Source organism: Salvelinus fontinalis, chromosome 17 (genome assembly GCF_029448725.1).
Source record: "Salvelinus fontinalis isolate EN_2023a chromosome 17, ASM2944872v1, whole genome shotgun sequence".
Classification (NCBI taxonomy): domain Eukaryota; kingdom Metazoa; phylum Chordata; class Actinopteri; order Salmoniformes; family Salmonidae; genus Salvelinus; species Salvelinus fontinalis.
In genome coordinates, this window is record NC_074681.1 from 23,735,331 (window position 1) to 23,756,293 (window position 20,963).

Sequence of the window (20,963 nt, forward strand, 5' to 3'; positions counted from 1 at the left end):
TACAGAAAACACCAGCCTGATACCTTTCAGGATTATTTGTAAGGATAGCATCAAGGAGAGTAGCATTTTCTGGCTGTTTGTAGTCATACCTTGTTGGATAATAATCTGATAAAGATTTAGGGAGTCCCATTGCTTTAGGACTTGGTCAGGTGGTTTTAGCATGTCCCAGTTTAGGTCACCTAGCAGGACAAGTTCAGTGTAAGAGGTGTAAGATTCTTAGTGTAAGAGGCCAGGAGAGAGCTTAGGGCAGGTAGGGTACAGGCCGGTGCTGATGATGGATTATATCATCCAGCAACAGTCAACAAATCAAATCAAATCACATTCACATGGTTATCATATGTTATTGCGAGTGTAGCGAAATGCTTGTGCTTCTAGTTCCGACAGGGCAGCAATATCTAACATGTAATCTAACAATTCCACAACAACTACCTAATACACACAAATCTAAGTAAAGGAATGGAATAAGAATATACATTTATGGATGAGTAATGACAGAGCAGCAAAGAGCTATTTGAAGTTTAATGCTTAAAACAAGCAAATCAAATTGTTTGGGAACAGACTTGGTAGAGACAACTGAGCACTGAAGGTGTTCCTTGGTAAAGATTGCCACTCCACCACCTTTGGAAGATCTGTCTTGCCGAAGATTTTATAACCAGAAAGGTTAACATCGTGTTCAAAACACTCTTTCTTAACCACGTCTCAGTAATGACACATTTGGATTGGAGCTGTGAACCCACACTTTCAATTGATCCATTTTAGTGTTAACGTGCAAAAAAACAGGCTTTTTCGAGAGCAGAAATCAGTGAAGCAGATATCAGAGCAGAATTGGGGCTAGCAACAGTAGATGGGCCAGGGTGTACATGCACATTTCCAGATATCCTCAGCAGTAAAACAATCAGGGCACGGCAGAGGACAGGCAGAGCTCTGCAGTGTTGATTTATGACATTTGAATGTGCATGAGATGGCAACGTTGTACTACAATTTCATCAGGGTTGAGTGTTTCACTGAAGCCTCGATGAAGGTTAGAAGTTATAGTAGTTATAGTAGTTATACATTTAAGTGAAAGCTGATATGCCAAGATTCTTTTGTAATAAGTAGTGAACAGAGCCAAAAAAGATTTTGTTTTTAAGTGCCACCATTCCCTGTGGACCTCCAACTCAGAACAAACCAAGAAAGATAACATATTTAAATTTAGCTTAAAAAAACGATATTTGTAATGCACCAGTCTTAGCTAGAGAACGAGCACAATCTTACTTAACAGATGTCAAATGAGTTTCCAGCTGTCCCCTGTATCAGCCCCGCAACCAAGTTGTTTTGTTCTGTGTAGCAGACATTTAAAGGAAAGAGAGAGAGAGGTGCAGAGAGTCCAGAGTAAGAGAGAGAGCCCAGAGAGAATGTGAGAGGAAAGTGCCCAGAGAGAGCGAGAGAGAGAGAGAGAGAGAGAGAGAGAGAGAGAGAGAGAGAGAGAGAGAGAGAGAGAGAGAGAGAGAGAGAGAGAGAGGGAGAGCGCATCTCTTTCTGGTCTGGCAGGAGTGCATTTTGAGAGAGAGAGAGAGAGAGAGAGGGGAAAGAACCCAGAGAGAGACCATAAAGAGAGAGAGATTAAAGACTCCAGAGCCCAGAGAGAGAGAGAGAGGAGCAAGGGAGAGGGACCTAAGATGGAGGTCTTCCTCCCAGGATGTGACAGGCTGTTGGCTGGAGGATGCTCAGGAAGGCCTTGGCAGGCCAACAAAGACAGCCCTTCAGCTCCAGGGTGTACTTTTTCAGGCCTCAGAATACCCTTTGGCAGCGGCGCAGAGCTCTGGCGTGCACAGGCCCCAGAGACGGACGGACGGGGAAGTATAGGCCTGCTCGCCTCGCTTTTATTTACTCAGGCTGATGAGGCCTGGGCATTTCTTGTCTGGGTGAAGTAGGGAAAAAACAGAGCCGCTCTCTCTCTCTCTTTTTCCTCTTAGGTCTCCTGGGGTTGAACGGTACTTTCCATCTGCCGTTGTTCACACACTTGTCTTGGCGGTGTGTGTGGGTGTGTGTTGGGGAGGGGGTTGTGTGTGTGTGGGTTACCTGAGCTCTTGTCCTCAAGTGCTACCACCATGGTGATATATGAAAAACATATAAAATATGCCTTGACGATGATAAGGGCAGCAAAACATATAAAATATGCCTTGGTGATGATAGGGGCAGCAAAACATATAAAATATACCTTGGTGATGATAGGGGCAGCAAAACATATAAAATATGCCTTGGTGATGATAGGGGCAGCAAAACATATAAAATATGCCTTGGTGATGATAGGGGCAGCAAAACATATAAAATATGCCTTGGTGATGATAGGGGCAGCAAAACATATAAAATATGCCTTGGTGATGATAGGGGCAGCAAAACATATAAAATATGTTGTATGGTGAACACAAGTTATCTCAGTAGTACTAGCTACGAGGACTCAGTAACCACCTGTTTGCCAAAAGCCATATCAGTGCGTCTTTTGAATTGTACAGCGACATCCTTTCAAAACAATGTCAAGTGTTAGTGGGAATAGCAACAGTTCAGAGAAAGCAGCGTAGATATCATTCAGAAGACATTAGGTTACACAGGTATGATTAACAAACAGTAAAGTTCCTGGAATACTGTACTCACAGGTCCAATGTCAACACAGCTATAAGGTCTACATACATATATCATCAATTCACTTGTGTTAATCAACAATGTGGCACCATGGAGCATGTTAAGTCAATTAAGCATCTGACAGTTCAACTCAAATGATGGCCCACGTGTACCTTACTCATGACTCCCACTCCCCACTCTTGGGTTTGTATGCTAACTAATGTATGCAGCTCAATGTAATAAAGACATGATATAAATAATATAAATCAGTCAACAAAGAAGGGAGGAGGCAGCCTTGACAGCATCGCAATGTCTGCCGGCGATGCCATCATCATTTAAGACAGGCGGAATTAGATTTTGCCTTGTATATATCTTGTTATATATGTGTTTGTTTGTTTTGGTCTCGTCTCCTAGCTAACATGCTTGACTATAAGGCATTGGTTAGGGTCAATCCTCTCTGCTCCGCTGTCTACTCCAACCCTGGGAGAGTGTGTGTGTGTGTGTGTGTGTGTGTGTGTGTGTGTGTGTGTGTGTGTGTGTGTGTGTGTGTGTGTGTGTGTGTGTGTGTGTGTGTGCGTGCGCAGATCCTCCCACTCTGTGGGGGAGGGCATTCCACTGACTCACCCATCCTCCCTCAAAGCAGAATAAAACAACATGGATGAACTGGATAAAGAAAGTCAGTAGATGCTTTGGTTTTCTGCCTGCTCCTTGAGTGAGAGCTTGTGTAAAGTGGGCTGTGGGGGGCAGTGGGGGGGCAGGGGAATAACCTCCGACCCCATCTGTTTCCTGAAGATAGGCCCTGATGACGGCTGTAAGTGCTCAGTGATGGTATGTTATCCTGACGAAAGGCAGATCTCTCTCACCATCAAAAACAACAGAACGAGAGAGGGAGAGAGAGACTTACAGTATGTGTCAGCTGAAAGATAACGTGGTGAAGGGGAAGGTTGGATGCTGGAATGATGGAGGCTTTATGCTTTTCCCCCAGCCGTCCCATAAATAAATAAGTAAAATAAATCTGTGCAGTTTCCTCTTGTTTTTCCCATTCCAATGCAAGTTTTGGCCTTTTGACTTGGGCTTTTTTTCTGAAGGGGTGAGATTACATGGTTTTATTCAAGTAAAGAAGTTCACAGCACTTAGAATTGGGCAGGGGGAAGAAGTGGTCCGTCACCTTTGGAACATCCTGAAAAATGGTGTTTATATCACACTGCTGTGTTACGCACCATTGGAATCTCACGAATAACCAATTGTGATAACGATAAAAGCGAGGGCACATTGGCAGTTGTTCTGATGTCCCCAGGTCATTCACTGCACCTGCTTGTCCTTGGGTGAGGTATTTATCCTCCCCCACGCTCCCCCCATCACTCTCTCTCTGACCTCACCTTAACCCTTCACAGTGCCCCCTGGCACACCTTATCTATCCAGCACCGGCTGCCTTATGTCTTGGTTTAGCCAGCACTCACTCTGCTCAGCCAATATTCTATAATCTAATATCTAGAACAGATTAATGGTCAGAACAAACCGCGTTTCTCTTAAAAAGTTGCTCATTTTGCAGTCGAGACGAGAGTGTTGTTTTTGCATATTTATGTACAGTGTGTTTCAATTTCTGTCTTTGTTTCAAATCTCCCTTTTGACTTTTGTTCTCTTGTCTCCGTTGACGTAAGGTCATTTTAAAGCTTATTATTTCATAGAAACTATTCAGGTAATTGCTAAAGAATAATAAACATGTCCTAATTTACCTCATGTGGGGCTTACATCTTGAAGCCCCCCATTGCCTTGTGTTGGGGTTTAAATGTCAGAGAGTTTGCATTGTGAGTCACGGTGGGCTAAGCCATTACATGGCCCCATACAAGGTTAATTGTGGTAAAAGCGTTTTCATTTTTCTTTCCTTACCTGTAATTATACTTTAAATAGCAGGTTGAAATGTATGATTTTAGATGAGGCATTGTTTCCTGTGAGAGGCAAGCATAATGCAGTAACAAGAGAAAAAATGTCAAAGTAACAAAGGAATGTAAACTCATACTTAGCTACCTTGCAATTACCATAATGACTAATGCCACAGCAGCCAACCTTTACTATTTAACAGAGCTGAGACAAATGAGTTCCTAATGCAATCTGACAAAACACCTCTCTCTCCCTCTCCCTCTTGTTCCCCACTTTCTCTTACCTCTCTCTCCCTCTCTCTCCCCCCTCCACTCTCTCTCTCTCTTCTCTCTCTATGTACCTGTATCTATGTACAGACGGTGTTGATCTCGATGAGGACCCATCCTGTTCTTGGACTGCATCATCTCCATCCAGTAAAGACCAGACTTCCCCCGGCCACTGCGAAGACTATGATTTTGGCGAGGATGAAGGGGGCCCCGGCCTACCGTACCCGTGCCAGTTCTGCGACAAGTCCTTCAGCCGTCTGAGCTTCCTCAAGCGCCACGAGCAGAGCCACGGTGACAAGCTCCCCTTCAGTTGCACCTTCTGCAGCCGCCTGTTCAAGCACAAGCGCAGCCGCGACCGGCATGTCAAGCTGCACACCGGCGACAAGAAATATCATTGTGGCGAATGCGACTCGGCCTTCTCACGCAGCGACCACCTCAAGATCCATATGAAGACCCACGCCTCCAACAAGCCCCACAAGTGCCCTGTGTGCCGCCGGGGCTTCCTCTCCTCCAGCTCCCTCCACGGACACATGCAGGTCCACGAGCGGGGCAAAGACAGCAGCAGCAGGGGGTCAGGCAGTGGATTCTCCAAGGAGGAATGGAAGCTGAAGGAGACAAGGAAATGCAGCCGCTGCGAGGAGGGCTTTGACGTCCCTGAGGAGTTGCAGAGGCACATCGCTGAGTGCCACCCTGAGTGCTCTCCATCAGAGGATGGGGGCCTGGGCGGTGCCCTGCAGTGCATCTACTGCCACGAGCCCTTCAGCGATGAGGGCGTCCTGCTGACACACATTGACCAGGCCCACAGCCACGACCGCAAAGGTCACTGCTGCGCCGTCTGCTCCGAGCACTTCCTCTCCGTGGAGGACCTCTATGCCCACATGGACATCCATCAACTCCCTGAGTCCAGTAACCACAGCAACAGCCCTTCCCTGCTCACTGTGGGCTACACCTCCGTCTCCAGCACCACCCCGGACTCCAACCTCTCCGTCGACAGCTCCACCATGGTGGAGGCCGCCCCGCCTGTGCCCAAGACCCGGGGGAGGAGGAAGAGGGCTGCCCAGCACACCTCACATGACGTCGGGGGACGCTCCTCCAAGCAGCCCAAGATCTCCTACAGCTGCATCTACTGCAACAAGCAGGTGTTCAATAGCCTGGCCGTACTTCAGATACACCTGCGGACCATGCACCTTGACAAACCTGAGCAGGCACACACCTGTCAGTTCTGCCTGGAGTTGCTGCCCTCCCTGTTCAACCTGAGCGAGCACCTAAAGCAGGTGCACAACGCCGAGGACCATGCCGCCCTGGTGGCCAGCCTGCCCGACACCTTGCTCCAGTGTAACTTCTGCACTGAGGTGCTGAGTAACCTCAACGCTCTTCAAGAACACATCCGCTGCTCCCATAGCTTCCCCAGCCCCGTGGCCAAGGAGAGCAATGCCTTCTTCTGTCCCCAGTGCTTTATGGGGTTCCTGACCGAAGCCACGCTGGAGGAGCACGTCCGTCAGACCCACTGTGAGGCAGGCAGCCTGCGTTTCGACTCCCCCCTGACGGTGACCCCCAAGGAGCCCGTCGTGGAGGTGTACTCCTGCTCCTACTGCACCAACTCGCCAATCTTCAACAGCGTTCTGAAGCTGAACAAGCACATCAAAGAAAACCACAAGAACATTCCGCTGGCGCTGAACTACATCAACAATGGGAAGAAGTCTCTGCGGACCCTCAGCCCTTCCTCACCCATATCGATTGATCAATCTTTCCTTCATGGTTCCTCCTCTCGTGGCAATCGTGGCATTAGCGAGTTCATCTGCAACCAGTGTGGGGCCAAGTACACCAGCCTGGACCTGTTCCAGACCCACCTGAAAACTCACCTGGATGGAATACAGCCCCAGCTCACCTGCCCCCAGTGCAGCAAGGACTTCCCCAACCAGGAGTCCCTGCTTAAGCATGTGACGGTCCACTTCACCATCACCTCTACCTACTACATCTGCGAGAGCTGCGACAAGCAGTTCACCTCAGTGGACGACCTGCAGAAACACCTGCTGGAAATGCACACGTTCGTGTTCTTCCGCTGCACTCTCTGCCAGGAAGTGTTTGACTCCAAGGTGTCCACTCAGCTCCACCTGGCCGTCAAGCACAGCAACGAGAAAAAGGTGTACCGCTGTACCTCATGTAACTGGGACTTCAGGCACGAGGCCGACCTGCAGCTGCATGTCAAGCACAGCCACCTGGAGAACCAAGGCCGGGCCCACCGCTGCATCTTCTGCGGGGAGTCCTTCGGCACGGAGGTGGAGCTGCAGTGCCACATCACCACCCACAGCAAGAAGTATAACTGCCGCTTCTGCAGCAAAGCATTCCAAGCCATCGTACTTCTGGAGAAGCACCTGAGGGAGAAGCACTGTGTGTTCGAGGGAAAGGCCCAGAACTGTGGCGCCAATGGATCCACCACCGGAGGAGTGGACCACCACCCAGCGGCCAAGGACGACGCAGAGCTACAGGGTCTGTTGACCAACAGCCATGGTGTAGGGGTGGCAGGATCAGGGGGCGTGTTGGAGTCCCCAAACAACCATGATGGGAGTGAGGAGGAAGTGGACACCGCTGACCCCTTGTTCGGGTGCGACATCTGCGGGGCATCGTACACAATGGACTCCCTCCTCACCAACCACCAACTCCGAGACCACAACATCCGCCCGGGCGAGAGCGCCATGGCGAAGAGGAAGTCCGACCTGATCAAGGGCACCCACAAGTGTAACGTTTGCCAACGCACCTTCTTCTCAGAGGCAGGTCTGAGGGAACACATGCAAACCCACCTGGGTCCCGTCAAGCACTACATGTGTCCCATATGCGGAGAGCGTTTCCCCTCGCTGCTCACACTGACCGAGCACAAGGTCACCCACAGCAAGAGCCTAGACACAGGCAGCTGCCGAATCTGCAAGATGCCCCTGCAGAGCGAGGAGGACTTCATGGAGCACTGCCAGATGCACCCAGACCTGAGGAACTCCCTGACGGGCTTCCGCTGTGTGGTGTGCATGCAGACCGTCACCTCCACCCTGGAGCTCAAGATTCACGGCACCTTCCACATGCAGAAGACTGGCACAATGTCCACCAACCACCCCATTGGCCGCACCACCAATCTGGCTTCCCACAACCACCATCATCACCAACAACACCACCAGGTCAACCAGAAGCTCTTCAAGTGTGCCTCGTGCCTGAAGGAGTTCCGGTCCAAATCTGACCTGGTGAAGCTAGACATCAACGGGCTGCCGTACGGGCTGTGTGCCGCGTGTGTCAGCGCCGCTGGCTCAAAGAGCTCTAGCCCCAAGGTAATGAACGGAGGTAGGCAGCAGCAGGGAGGGGGAGGAGCCACGACCCCAGCCATGCCTGCAGCAGCATGGACCGCTCATATGGAGAGTCTCAGCCCCGGGGAGGGGAAAGGCAAGCTGGCCCATTCATCGTCATCGTCCTCCTCCTCTATCTCCTCAAGCGCCGCCAAGACTCGATGTACCAGCTGCAATGTGAAGTTTGAGTCAGAGGCGGAGCTGCAGAACCACGCCCAGACGGTGCACAGGGAACAGGCAGGGGACAGCAACAGCGGGCAGCTCAGGACCCCACAGATCTCCCCCATGCCCAGGGCAAGCCCCTCACAGACTGAGGAGGTAAGGGACTTTAATATAATGTAAATAAACAAAAGGTGCCGGTTTCCCTGAGAGAGATTCAACCTAGTCCTACACTAAAAAGCTATTTTAATGGAGATTTTTTATTGACCATGCTTTTTATTCCTGGATTTGGCTTCATCTGTTTCAGGGAAACCGCCCCTATATGATAAAACGTATCTTATAAAATTACCAAATTAGAAAAGAATCAGAGTTTTTTGGTTGTCCAGTGAGCTTGTTAATTAATCACAGAGTATACACATTAGTTTCAGATTTGTAGCCAAAGAACTGCTCAGAACTACTCAGAGTGCTCAGTAAGAATGTGACATTGACATAGTATAAAACCCTGTGTCCTTGTGTTGTCTTTTCCTCCTGGTCTTTTGCTCAGAAGAAGACCTACCAGTGCATCAAGTGTCAGATGGTCTTCTACAGCGAATGGGACATCCAGGTCCACGTGGCCAATCACATGCTAGGTAGGAGAGGTGACTCATTTCATATTTCTCTCCATGTTTATGGTCACTTGTTTTGAGGTACTGTCTAATGTAGTCATACAAAGGAATATCTGTTGATATATTGTTTAATTATTCAACATATTTCCCGAAGATATTCCATTTACATTCCGTTTTGTTCATTTTGCAGACGCTCTTATCCAGAGCATATTGTTTCATATTTGGCTTTAAATCTTTCACACGCAGTACACCCTTTGTAGTAACAAAAATAATTACTGTAAGCAGAACTATAGAATATAAAATCTTCTATTTTTATACCTTGTGAATTTGTGATGAAAGCCCCTGGGATGCACAAGCATGAACATTATGTGTGAGCCTGCTTTTGATTTTCAGACATTGTTGTCTGTCAACGCTGAAATGCCTGATCCTGTATGAAATGTAGGAAAACAACAATGTAGTACAATTTGATGCATGTAGACTAAGTTCATCAGACAAGATTCTAGATAATACCCTTCATTCAAATGTCATTCAACACATTCATATTCTGAATGCTTAATTAATACACAAAGAGCATACCCTCTCCTGTTCTATAATTCTCAAATGTCTTTACTTTTGGCTTTCATTTGTATGCAGGTAGAATCATTTGCAGAGAAAACACAATTCACTACCCAGGCTTCTTTCTTTCTTGCCTGCAGTAAGTAGGCGTCTGAATTCCAGTCTCACCTTCCTTTATTCATTCATTTATTCAACTCGTTTGGCGTCTCTTTCATTACACTGCATTATCTGTTGTCTTCAGTGGGAGAGAGACTCATTGATCTGGAACCAACCCGCCTCTCTGTTTGGGACGCGCTTCTAGGCGCAGGTGAATTTAAACACGGTGGGCAATTCTATAAGGACCGGTGGGCAATTCTATCAGGAACACACTGTTTGTGCATAAACAATCACAGGCATGTGATTTCTGATTTTGAGCTGTATGTGTGTGTGTGTGTGTGTGTGTGTGTGTGTGTGTGTGTGTGTGTGTGTGTGTGTGTGTGTGTGTGTGTGTGTGTGAGAGTGAGAGAGAGAGAGAGAGAGAGAGAGAGAGAGAGAGAGAGAGAGGTGTGTAGCTATGTGTGTGGCTGGTTTGTATTCATCTGATCTGCTCTCTCTACACTTTACTGGGGGTGCCTAATACATCACCATGCTAGCGCTAGTCCTCTCAAAACACCTCCCCCTACTGGTTACTTTAAGTCTTTTAGCCACACAGACAGGCATGCTATTCCCCCATAATGTTAGAATCCAAACAGTTTCAGAAAAACAAATCTGAAATTACTTTATTTGGAATAAATACATATGTGCAATGGATCAAAATCAAATATTGATTGATCGAATGCATTTTGTTAAAGAACGTATATACTTCAAATAGATAAAAGAGAAATAGATATAATCAATAAAAAGTAATTGTAATATTTTTGTAATTTTTGGTTAATTGCCTATAGTTATGTTACTACACAAACATTGTTCAGAGTTGACATTGGTTGGTTTTATATGCTGAGGCATTTCTCTTCCTGCTCTCCCTCTCCGACAATGGGAGGGTTAAACCTGGAACAGGCTGTAATTACCACAAACCCAATTTAGCCCCCCAAAAAACTGAAATACCCTCATTTGGAAAAGCTCTAAATACCGTCTCTTTCTCCCTGAAAAAGGGACACTTTCTCACTTTAATGGCCATCTGCACAAGAGAGGGGAAACGGGGCTCGGGTCATCTCTGCTCAGCTCTCAGCGTTATTAGCCTAGGTAATGGAGCAGGAGCTGGATTCATAGGGGTGTTATTTTCAACCCATACCCTGCTCCACTCCTACCCCACTCCACACTGGTTTTGCTTCACACTGATAACTATATATAGTGATGTGGCGTGACATAAAGCTGTCGCTAAGTGTATGGAACAAGTCCTTTTCAGCTGTCTGTCTTTGTAATACAATCATTTCTGACCGTAAACCAAGTGCACTCTGTCTCCCCTTCCTCCCCGCTTTCCTTACCAAAGAGCTAGCTAGCTTGTGGCCTTGTGTTTGTACGTTTGCCAGCACATTTTGATGCATGGATATTATGCTCGCATGACGACAGAAAGCACAGCTCTGGTGCATTGCTTCTCAACATTTAGCATGATCATTTGGAAGTGGAAGGGAGGGAGGGAAGGAGGGAGGTGGCTATGGGTGTGAATGAAGGAGGACAGTACACTGCATACCAGCCCTAGCCTGGTTGAACCAGACTCAACACTGTGTTCACAATGTTGACTCTGTGTTCAGTCTGGTTTAACCAGGCTAGACCAGCTCTGGCCAAGCACTGGAAACAGACCCAAGTGTCTTAAGATGGAGGCTGCAACCTGCTAGGGCCCAGATGGATCAGTACACATTTGCTGTACAGCTGGTCGCTCTGTTTGGGGACCTGGTGTGATACTCCTATGGAGAAAAAAATGATATTGCCACCATCCAAGGAGCAATTTAATAGCAGGCCAGAAGACAGCTGGCCACTCTTTGGTTTACAGTTTTTTTTGGCATGGCGCACTTACAGAATTGAGGGTGCCCGACAAAACAGATTTATACTGCTTTCAGTTGTTGTGGTTGTCGACTATCAAACCCTAATTCGTGTCTTTCTTTGTGCAGGATGTTGATTAAGGCATTCTGAATTCTTCATCCTCCACACGGATACAACAAATTTGTGTCAATCATCATCTGTTTGGGTTGTATGAGACAAGCACTCTAGATCAGGGATGGGTAACTGGCGGCCGGCGCGTGGCCCCCTTTTGCAGGCCCGCAGTTAAAAAATGTTTTCTCCGCTGTCAAGAGGCCGATAAAATGTGTTGCTCAGGCCCCCCAAAAGGCTAGAGCCAGCTCTGACTACGTGTGTGTATGCATGTGGGTATGCAGACCTGCGAGACGCCGCAGCCCTTCATGATGAGTTAGGATTTTTCTTGGGCCCCACCACCATCAGAATTGCCCATCCCTGCTCTAGATGGGTTGTTTGTTTGCTCAAGTTATTATTTGTTTTTAACTGTTTGCCTTTGAAGCTCCTTCATATGTCAGTTAAGCCTGTTGGGTTTAAACCAATGGGACATAACCTCTCCACAGCGCTTCACTTTGACCTCACCGTAAACTCATGGGGGGTGACTTTTGACCCATTTATCCTACTGTCTCAAATATCCCTCTGTGGATTTCAGTGACCAATGACACCTTTTAAAAGCATGGGCAGTGAGCATGGTGCTTAAAAAGTGAAGAAGAGTCTCACATTTTCACAATTTTGGTGTCCACTCTGATCCTATATTTTTATACTAGTCCAGTCCAAGCTACTCCAGCCAAGGTGGCAAGGCTCAGAAGGACAATCATAAACAAATAAACCCTAGGCAGCAGGGCAGGACATTCCAGAAAGTGGTTTTGGGGTCACCTCTACCGTTTTTTGGGCTGGTGACAGGACAACGCTGAGCCTGCAGCCAATTCAGGGAGGAGCCTTCTCCCTCTCACAGAGCGGAGCCAGTGGCCTGGTCAGCTTGGGCGGGGGGGGGGGGCACAGGAGGGGTAGGGTACGAGGTTCGGGGCGGAGAGGGAAAGGCACATTTGGTGTACAGCTGGCCGCTCTGTGTGAAGCAGGTCACTGTGGGCCGTTACAGAGCTGGAGAGAGGAGGGTGAGGAGCATGAGGCCTCTAGCCCTCCTCCAGATTCAACCTCTGTCTCTGTTATCTCTCCCTCCCTGACTCTCTCTGACACCGTTTTTCATACTTACCACCAATCTGGCAACCCTAACTGTGTTCCGCTTTTAGTGATGTAGTAAAGCAGGAAGAATAGCTGTTTTCAGTTGTTAAAAGGCTTGTTGTTTAGTTTTTTATATGAACCACCAATCTGGCAACCCTTACTGTGTTTGGGTTTTAGTGATGATAGAGTAAATAGAGAAGTATAGCTGTAGTTGAGGCTAAAAGGCTCATTTCATTGCCTTCTAAAGGGCTTCAAATGTTCCCTTTCCTCCTGGTTGTGGGTCCCTGGAGCAGTTTGGACAATGGTGTGTTGATTAGGCCGTCTCTGTCATTCTCTTCACTAGTGGCGACACACTCACTCACTACTCCATTAAAGAACATTTATTTCCGTAAAGAAAGTTGATGGTTCTAGTGTTTTGTTGTTACTACCACCAGACAGTATAACAATAACCTGTGCTCTGCAATGAATTAATCTCATTCATAAAGCACATACACATGTCATCTGTTAACAAACATAGTGGAACAGGCTTCTCATTTCAATCCTAGGGGGTTGGATCAGACTCTAAAACCCAATAGTCAACACAACATACCACAGCAACAGGAACTCGATTAAATGTTATGAAATAAATAAGAGAACAGACCAGCCTCACTCTGACCAGCCCAGATCAGCCATTGGAAACAAAAGGAAGCCATGCGTACTGTAGACTGAGTGCGATTTCTAGCCTGATTTGTATTAATTGGTGATTAATAATAACTCCTCTCGATTCGTTAGCGCAGTCACCTCCCGCGCAGTCGAGTGTGCTGCTGCTAATATGCAATTACGCTCACCTTCCTTCCCGTTACATTATACCTCTCTGCCTGACTAATGTGGAGTCCATGAGGAGAATAGAGAAACAGAGATGGGCTGCAAAGAAAAATACTATCTGTAGTTTCGACACATTCAATTGCACAGTTTGTACCTGACTGGATTCTAGCTTCTTCCTTAAAAAAAAGTTAAAGTTCTCCTTTAACTCATAGACTGTCTCTATTAAAAGCTTTTACAGCATTGCGGTGAATGTACTCTTCTTGGAAAGGTATTTATGTTATGATGGTCTGTTGCTAGGCCAGACAAGCTCAGTCTGATATGGTCCTTATATAGTGATTTTCTTGATATTTCCCCAAACCTCACAGACTAGGCCAACATGTGAGACAATATGTGATCCTCCCACAGTTCATACGGTGTGTTTGCACAAGGTTTTGAGCGAACAATGTCTGGACTCTGTTGTGATTGGTAGGCTGATGTCATGTCACCATGGTGATATTATTTTGGCAAATCCTTTTGAGGAGATACTGTTGTAGTACTCTACCTAATGACGAATTTGTCTGTTGTAGCTCTAGCCCAGCTACCATGTCAGACTGCTTGGTTTCTCGGCAGACCTGGAATGAGCTTGAGGTAGAAGGCTAATCCTTTCTGTGCTCCAGTCCTGGCTCTTCTATGTTTTATTGATATACAGGAGGGATGTCTCCTTTAGAGTGTTAATGCCAACCCTTGTTCTGAATTGGCCTATAAATACTGTATGATCAGAATTAACCCTTCCATTCCTGTCCCTCCCCGGAGGTTCCTAGATGTCACGGAGGCCATCGGAGCATGCGCACCGCGGCCCGCCCCGGTCCGAGGGGGTTGCTAAGCAGTCAGGCGGGGAGGTGGCTTATGGGAGCAGTGCAAACAGACAGCTCTGCCTTAGTAAAGGTCAATGCTGCAACCCACACCTCTCAAATCGCAGAACAACCTCTCATTGTGTGACCCAGACTGAGTGTGCCTGGAGAGAGATGCCTCCCTCTGCCCTGGGGAGAATTACAGGGTTAGCGTTGTGTTGTGGTAGAAATGACGTGGCATGGCGGTGTGGTGTGGTAGACTGACGTGGCATGGTGGTGTGGTATGGTAGACTGATGTGGCATGGCGGTGTGGTGTGGTAGACTGATGTGGCATGGCGGTGTGGTGTGGTAGACTGACGTGGCATGGCGGTGTGGTGTGGTAGACTGATGTGGCATGAAGGTGTGGCGTGGTAGACTGACGTGGCATGGCGGTGTGGTGTGGTAAACTGACGTGGCATGGCGGTGTGGTGTGGTAGACTGACGTAGCATGGCGGTATGGTGTGGTAGACTGATGTGGCATGGCGGTGTGGTGTGGTAGACTGACGTGGCATGGCGGTGTGGTGTGGTAGACTGATGTGGCATGGCGGTGTGGTGTGGTAGACTGACGTGGTGTGGCGGTGTGGTGTGGTAGACTGACGTGGCGTGGCGGTGTGGTGTGGTAGACTGACGTGGCGTGGCAGACTGACACGGTGTGGTTGTGTGATAGACTGACGTGGCGTGGTGGTGTGATAGACTGACGTGGCGTGGTGGTCTGGCTTTAGAAGTTGTCACCTATATACAGTAGCTTCATCTGATGAAACTTTAGTCCTGACATAGTCCTTCCGTGTTGGTGTCAGCTGGGAGGAATTACAGCAGTACATCCGGTTGTGATATAAGACAACTATTCTACTTAAAAGCAATAAAGATTCCAGTGGCATAACTTAACTCTAGCAGATTCTATGGCTACGAACCAACAACAAACAGCTAAAGAGATGTACCCAAGGATTGGAACACTCTAAATGGCGCACAATTGGTGTTTCCAAAGTGCTGTGTAACGATTGACTGTTCTCATCAGCGCTTGGTGTGTGAACGACAGACATGGGAGGAGAAGGGAGGGGAGAAGAGAGGTGAGGGGGGTAGAGCGTGAGCCCCTCAAAAGGCCCCCCAGCGCCAAAGCCTTAATAATCATGTGAGCTGCACTGGACTTCATTACCCTCCTGTTCGACAGGCGGAGTGCCAACCTGGATTGCTGGCTGGCTGCGGCAAGGTCAACGTCGGAGGAAAAAACAGTTACTGTGTTACTCCGGAGTGGGAGCAGAGAACGGGAGTGGAGGAGAGGGGCTGCCATCTGTCAGCTCGGGCCTGCCATACCCGCAGAGCAAATGGACACGGGCGGCCAGAGGAGAGGCCACAGACACCCATCGAGCTAAACCCACCGAGCATAACACTGAGGCTTGGACAGACAGAGAGCCAGCCAATGCAGAGCAGAGCACAGAGATGGACCTTGATGCTGCAGCTAAACACAGGGACAGTGCAGGGACAGTGGTGTGTACATAGATAGAGCTAGCTAGCGTGGTAAAGTTGGCATTGGGTTCTGTGTGCTTGTTTCTTAGTGTGAGTGCACTATTGGGGTCTGGCTGTTATGAGTCCAGATGGCAAAGTATTGAACACAAACATGATCTGTTAGAGTATGTTGTTAGATTAAAGTCATTCTTGACGTTTTAGTTATATTTTGATAAAGACCTCCGTTTTCGTATTTCATTTTTATATTTTCAGAAGAGCTCTTCACGCTGTCCTTAGTTTCAAGTTTCATTAGTCATATGTAAGGGATACGCATGGTATACATTGTCCAACAAAATGCTTACTTGGTTCCTTCTGGACAACAACAATAAGAAATAGTAAAAAATTTGAATACGAACATAAAGTAAATGGCAGTAGAATAGAATAAACATTTTAGCATAAGTACAATACAGGAAGGCTCAATTTATAATCTAATATGTATACGTGTATTGGGGAAGGAGGGGCTGGGGGGCAGTGTATGTACTGAGCAGTGCAATAGGAGTCCGGTAGCAGCAGTTGAGATGTGTGTAGCATGAACGTATATTTGTGTGTGTATGTCTGTGTGGGTGTGTGCATGAGTGAGTGAATGTTTGCTAAGGTGCGGAGAATCAGAGCAGGTGGTCAGTCCAGTTCAAGTGTTAATCAGTCTGATGGCCTGTAGATATAAACTGTCTCTGAGCCTGTTAGTATCAGACCTCATGCTCCAATACTGTCTGCCCAACAGTAAGGGAGAGAACAGCTCGTGGCTGGGGTGTGTGGGGTCCTTGATGATGCTGCGTGCTCAGGCACCGTTTTGAGTAGATGTCCTGGATGGGTGGTAGCACGATCCAAGTGATGTACTGGGCCATCTTCACCATCCACTGGAGGGCTGATGCGGTCGTGCACGGTCGTGCACAATTTCCGTTCCAGACCGTAATGCAACTAGTCAGGAAACTCTCGATGGTGCAGCGGTAATATCTGGAGAGGATCTGGGGTGGCATGCTACATTTCTTCAGCTGCCTTAGGAAGTAGAGATGCTGTTGCGCCCTCTTGACAAGAGTGGTGGTGTTTTTGGTCCATGAAAAGTCCTTGGTGATGTGGACAACGAGGAACTTAAAACTCGTGACTCTCTCTACTGCAGTCCTGTTCATGTGGATCAGGGCACGCTCCCTCCTCTACTTCCTGAAGTCAACAATCAACTCATTTGTCTTGCTGACGTTGAGGGAGAGGTTGTTGTCATGACACCACAATGCCAGTTCACTTACCTCCTCCATAGCTGACTTGTCGTTGTTGGTTATCAGGCCAACAACCGTGGTGTCATGAGCAAACTTGATGATGGAGTTGGTGTCGTGTAAAGCCATACAGTTGTGGGTGAACAGAGAGTACAGCAGAAGACTGAAGACACACCCCTCTGGGGCCCTTACACTGCTCTAGTAGTCATATTTCCCTTTGCCATGCTGTATTGCCCGACTTGAACACCAACAACAAGAGCCAGATTTTATTTATTTTTTTATTTATTTTTTTTTTATTTTTTTTTTTTGGGGGGTGGAGAGCCAGATTGTCTTAACTCTTGTTGGACATTTTTGAAGCCCTATCTATCCCTTCTCTCTCACGCAGTGGTGGTTGTTGTTTCAACTTGCCTGTCCCAGCTGTACAATACACTGGGTCTGTGGACGAAAAACTACGGGCATCTGATTTAGTGAGCAACCCTCTCAGTGAAGACCTTTATGATGCCCTCTGGCCAATGTGAAGCGGAGTGGAGGAACCCTGTGGAATGTTCCGAAGCGCTCTCTAATAGGTTTCAGGTGCTGTGGGCCACCGGCCAGCCCCCCCGTCCCGTCCCCGTCCCGTCCCGTGTGATAGCAGCACTGCCATTTCTCCTCTCAAGGAGACGGGCAGACACATGACAATGGACACCAGTGATTTCTAGAGGAAAATACTCAGAATACTAGCTTTTTGTTTACTGTACTCAGAATTGTACTATAGGGTAAAAACAATTGCAATGTCCCTTTTAGATCAATAAAAAGACAGTAGACTCAGTAGACTCTCCTCACTTGACCTCTTAACCTTAACAAGATGAAGAGAAAACAGATCTGCACTTTATCCCTCCACCTCTCCACAACTCTTCCCGTCCTCATCTTAGAAAGTTACTGCTTGTTTTCCCTGTTCCATTCCGTGACTGCAGCCCCCTCAGGCTCCATCGTCAACACACTCCGGAACACTGGGAGAGGAGATGGTCCTGGGCGATTCTTCCTCATTAATGGAACTCCCACAGGAACTCCCAGGATGAAAGCTGCAGTACATACAGTATTACTCCCACAGGAACTCCCAGGATGAAAGCTACAGTACATATTAAGCATTAATGTTGATGTATCAGTGTTAATACAGTTCCTCGACTCTGCTGAGGTGGAATTGTCGGTGTGGCGCAGATCTAGTCTGTATCACGGTTTTAATTGAGAGGATCCATTTCAATCTTGTTATGTGGAGGATAATGTGAGTTATGTTGTTGTTTAATGTGTGTTATGTGGAGGATAATGTGTGTCCTGCATGCATCATCTGTTACCATTATTATACGTTGCATTTTGTTACAACATTATCCCCGCTACAGTAGGTGATGAGCATGACAAGACTGCTGGAGCGTACTGTATAGTGGTTTTGCCTAATCAACAGTAAAAGAAAGTAAAATACTGTACCAAATTCAGTGTTTTTTGGTTTATGAGCTTAGATGTATGGTTTTGTTCTAAAAATGTAATATAATTTATCGGGTATAGTTTTTGTTGCATTAACATATTTAATTGACACATTTTCTATGCAGATTTTTTGAAAGACAATACATTTAACTCAGACATAGACAGGCATTAGTTTGGCGTTAGTGGTAGAATGTTCAGAGTTGTTCTTCTCTGTTCATTCCGTAAGGGTTCAGCGTGAACATTGTGCCGACGCAGCCCTTTGTCTTTCCATTTGTCCCACTGGAGACGCAAACCTTAAGCCACTCTCCCTCTGATTAATCTTTAACATTTATAATTACTAATTAAGTTAGTAAGAGACTTTTAATGTAGTCCTCCTTCAATGGGGAACAGAGAGGACAACATATCATTAGCTTCAATAATGAACGTGGATGAGACAGATAATAGCCTATGATAGGTGAACAGTGACAGTTATATTAAATGAGTTGGATGGAGGGTATATGGGAAAGACTGTGAGGATGTGGTAGCTTCATGGATTGGGAAGCTCTGGAAGATAGTACTTTGGTTGAGTGGTCCCACAAAGTCTAGTGTGGTGAATAAACAACACTGAAGTGGAGGGGTTTGGAGAGAAAATGTGTTATTCTAGTTGGTAGACAAAATGTAGGCTGTGGTTGGTTGGCATTCCTTCATGGTGTAATATATTCCATGTGTCTGTTGTTCATATACAGTGATAAATGTTGATCATAGATGTCAAGCGTTTTTCCGAGACTATGTTCTTTAAAAAAAATCACATTATCACTTAAGTGCTTTAGCGTTGGCTGTCATTATCATGGCGTCTGTGCTGTGAGATATACTGCTCATTATTTCATCATTTTTTTTACCTTAAAGACGACAATGATGCTAACCTGGCACTTCCCACAATCCGGCCCACTTTGGGGAAGGTGCTTATGCCATAATGATTATTATCATTAAGAAGATATTAATGTGCTTAGTGTTTGTGACCCAGCTGCTCATCATGCCCGGTCGCTGCCAAAACGGACCCTGCTCAGGGGCCATAGGGGCGACCGCCCACCTGTCCAGGGGCTCTCAGGGTCACCAAAGGTGACGCCTACAACCCAGGCTTCTGATTGGACAAGTTTGGTTATTAGTCGAAACCTACTCTATCTAGCTCTATCTTGCTCCACTCCAGTGCAGAGGTGTTGGGGAAAGTTATGGATTTGTGTTTGCATAAAAAAAGTAGTGTGTTTATACTGTATGTGGGTGTAATAAATAAAAAAGTAAACAAAAAAATTGTTTGAAAGATTACCAACGTCTATAATGAAACTAAGTGATTATTATAATAACCAACCCAATTCTTAAACATCTCCCTCTTATACAATATTGGCGTACATATTAATTCTAACTATGTTATTCCGATGCAAGGGGAAATGTATGTTTTCCCTTCAGAGATTTATTCCACATAATTATACAGTAAATTTCCATGTTACTGTTAACACACGCTGTTCCAACAGTTGAGCAGTAATACTACATTTTGGGCGAAATTAGACTTTTTGTGCAAATAGTTTGTTTAATTTCTTGTAATAGATTTAAAAAATAAAAAATCAGACAATGTGACAGTACCATATAATAGCTTTCTCTTTTACTCATTTCCATAATGACAGTTGTGACATCATAGTTACAGTAACCTAGGATTAGAAGAACATGTTCTATGACAACTGTGAGGCAGTCATGATTTACATATTGCTGTAGTTGGGGAGGTTGGAGGACTACTCTGTTAGAGTAGCTCAATACAGTGTGATGTGGTCGTCACGGAGACAGTGTGTGTGGAGCTAGCTATAGGCTGTCTGGCTCACTCTCCTCCTTTCCCAGTTTTCAAATTGCTGCTTCATTAGGACTTGGAAGAGGATCCTGTGGTTACATTTAATCAAACGAATCGCTATGGAAGACTCACACAATCAATCACAATCCTTATCCAATATGTTACATTCTGTAACTACCATGCTGGCTTGGAGAAAAGTCAATTACAACACTCTCCCCTTTCTCTTTCTGCTGTTCTCTTTCTGCAGCTTTTCTGTGATATTATGCATTTTTTGCTGTTGTTACAGTTTGCATACGTTAGCATCTGGCTTATGTAGTTTCATAAACTAGATGTCGAATCTTAACAGACCCATTTCGTCATAGGAGGAAAATAATCCTGCAGTAGGAGATTTTCCTCCTGGTCTAACGGTGTAAAATGTTAGTCTCTACCGTGGAAGACCCGGGTACACACCTGTACTGTACCTTATGTAGGCTACTTGCAGGCTACAATGTGGATTGTATTTGTAGGGGGTATATGTATTTTTCATTTGGGGAAATATTTTTTTTTAGATCATTGGATTTATTATATGTTGAAGGCAAGCAATAGACAGAATCAATTATTGGTTACCTCAGTGCTTGTGTGGTCCAGCGGTTTACCCCGGCACACATATGCTACAGCCCTTTGACTCATGAATTAATGTATATTTTTGACGCATTCATTCCGCGTGGTTACTGGGTTCATTCTGCATGGTTACTGGGT

General features: G+C 46.4%; 1 protein-coding gene across 5 annotated transcripts in view; it reads left to right on the forward strand.

Annotated features, from left to right (window-relative positions):
• Positions 1-20,963, forward strand: part of LOC129814002 (zinc finger protein 521-like) — a 164,040-nt gene that overhangs the window by 75,955 nt on the left and 67,122 nt on the right. For 2 of the 5 annotated variants that reach the window (XM_055866720.1, XM_055866722.1), the window contains exons 4-5: positions 4,839-8,395; positions 8,781-8,874. In XM_055866720.1, coding sequence (XP_055722695.1) covers positions 4,839-8,395; positions 8,781-8,874 — 3,651 coding nt within the window. The remainder of the gene's footprint in view (positions 1-4,838; positions 8,396-8,780; positions 8,875-20,963) is intronic. The other 3 variants (XM_055866724.1, XM_055866723.1, XM_055866721.1) reach the window with 2 other exon arrangements.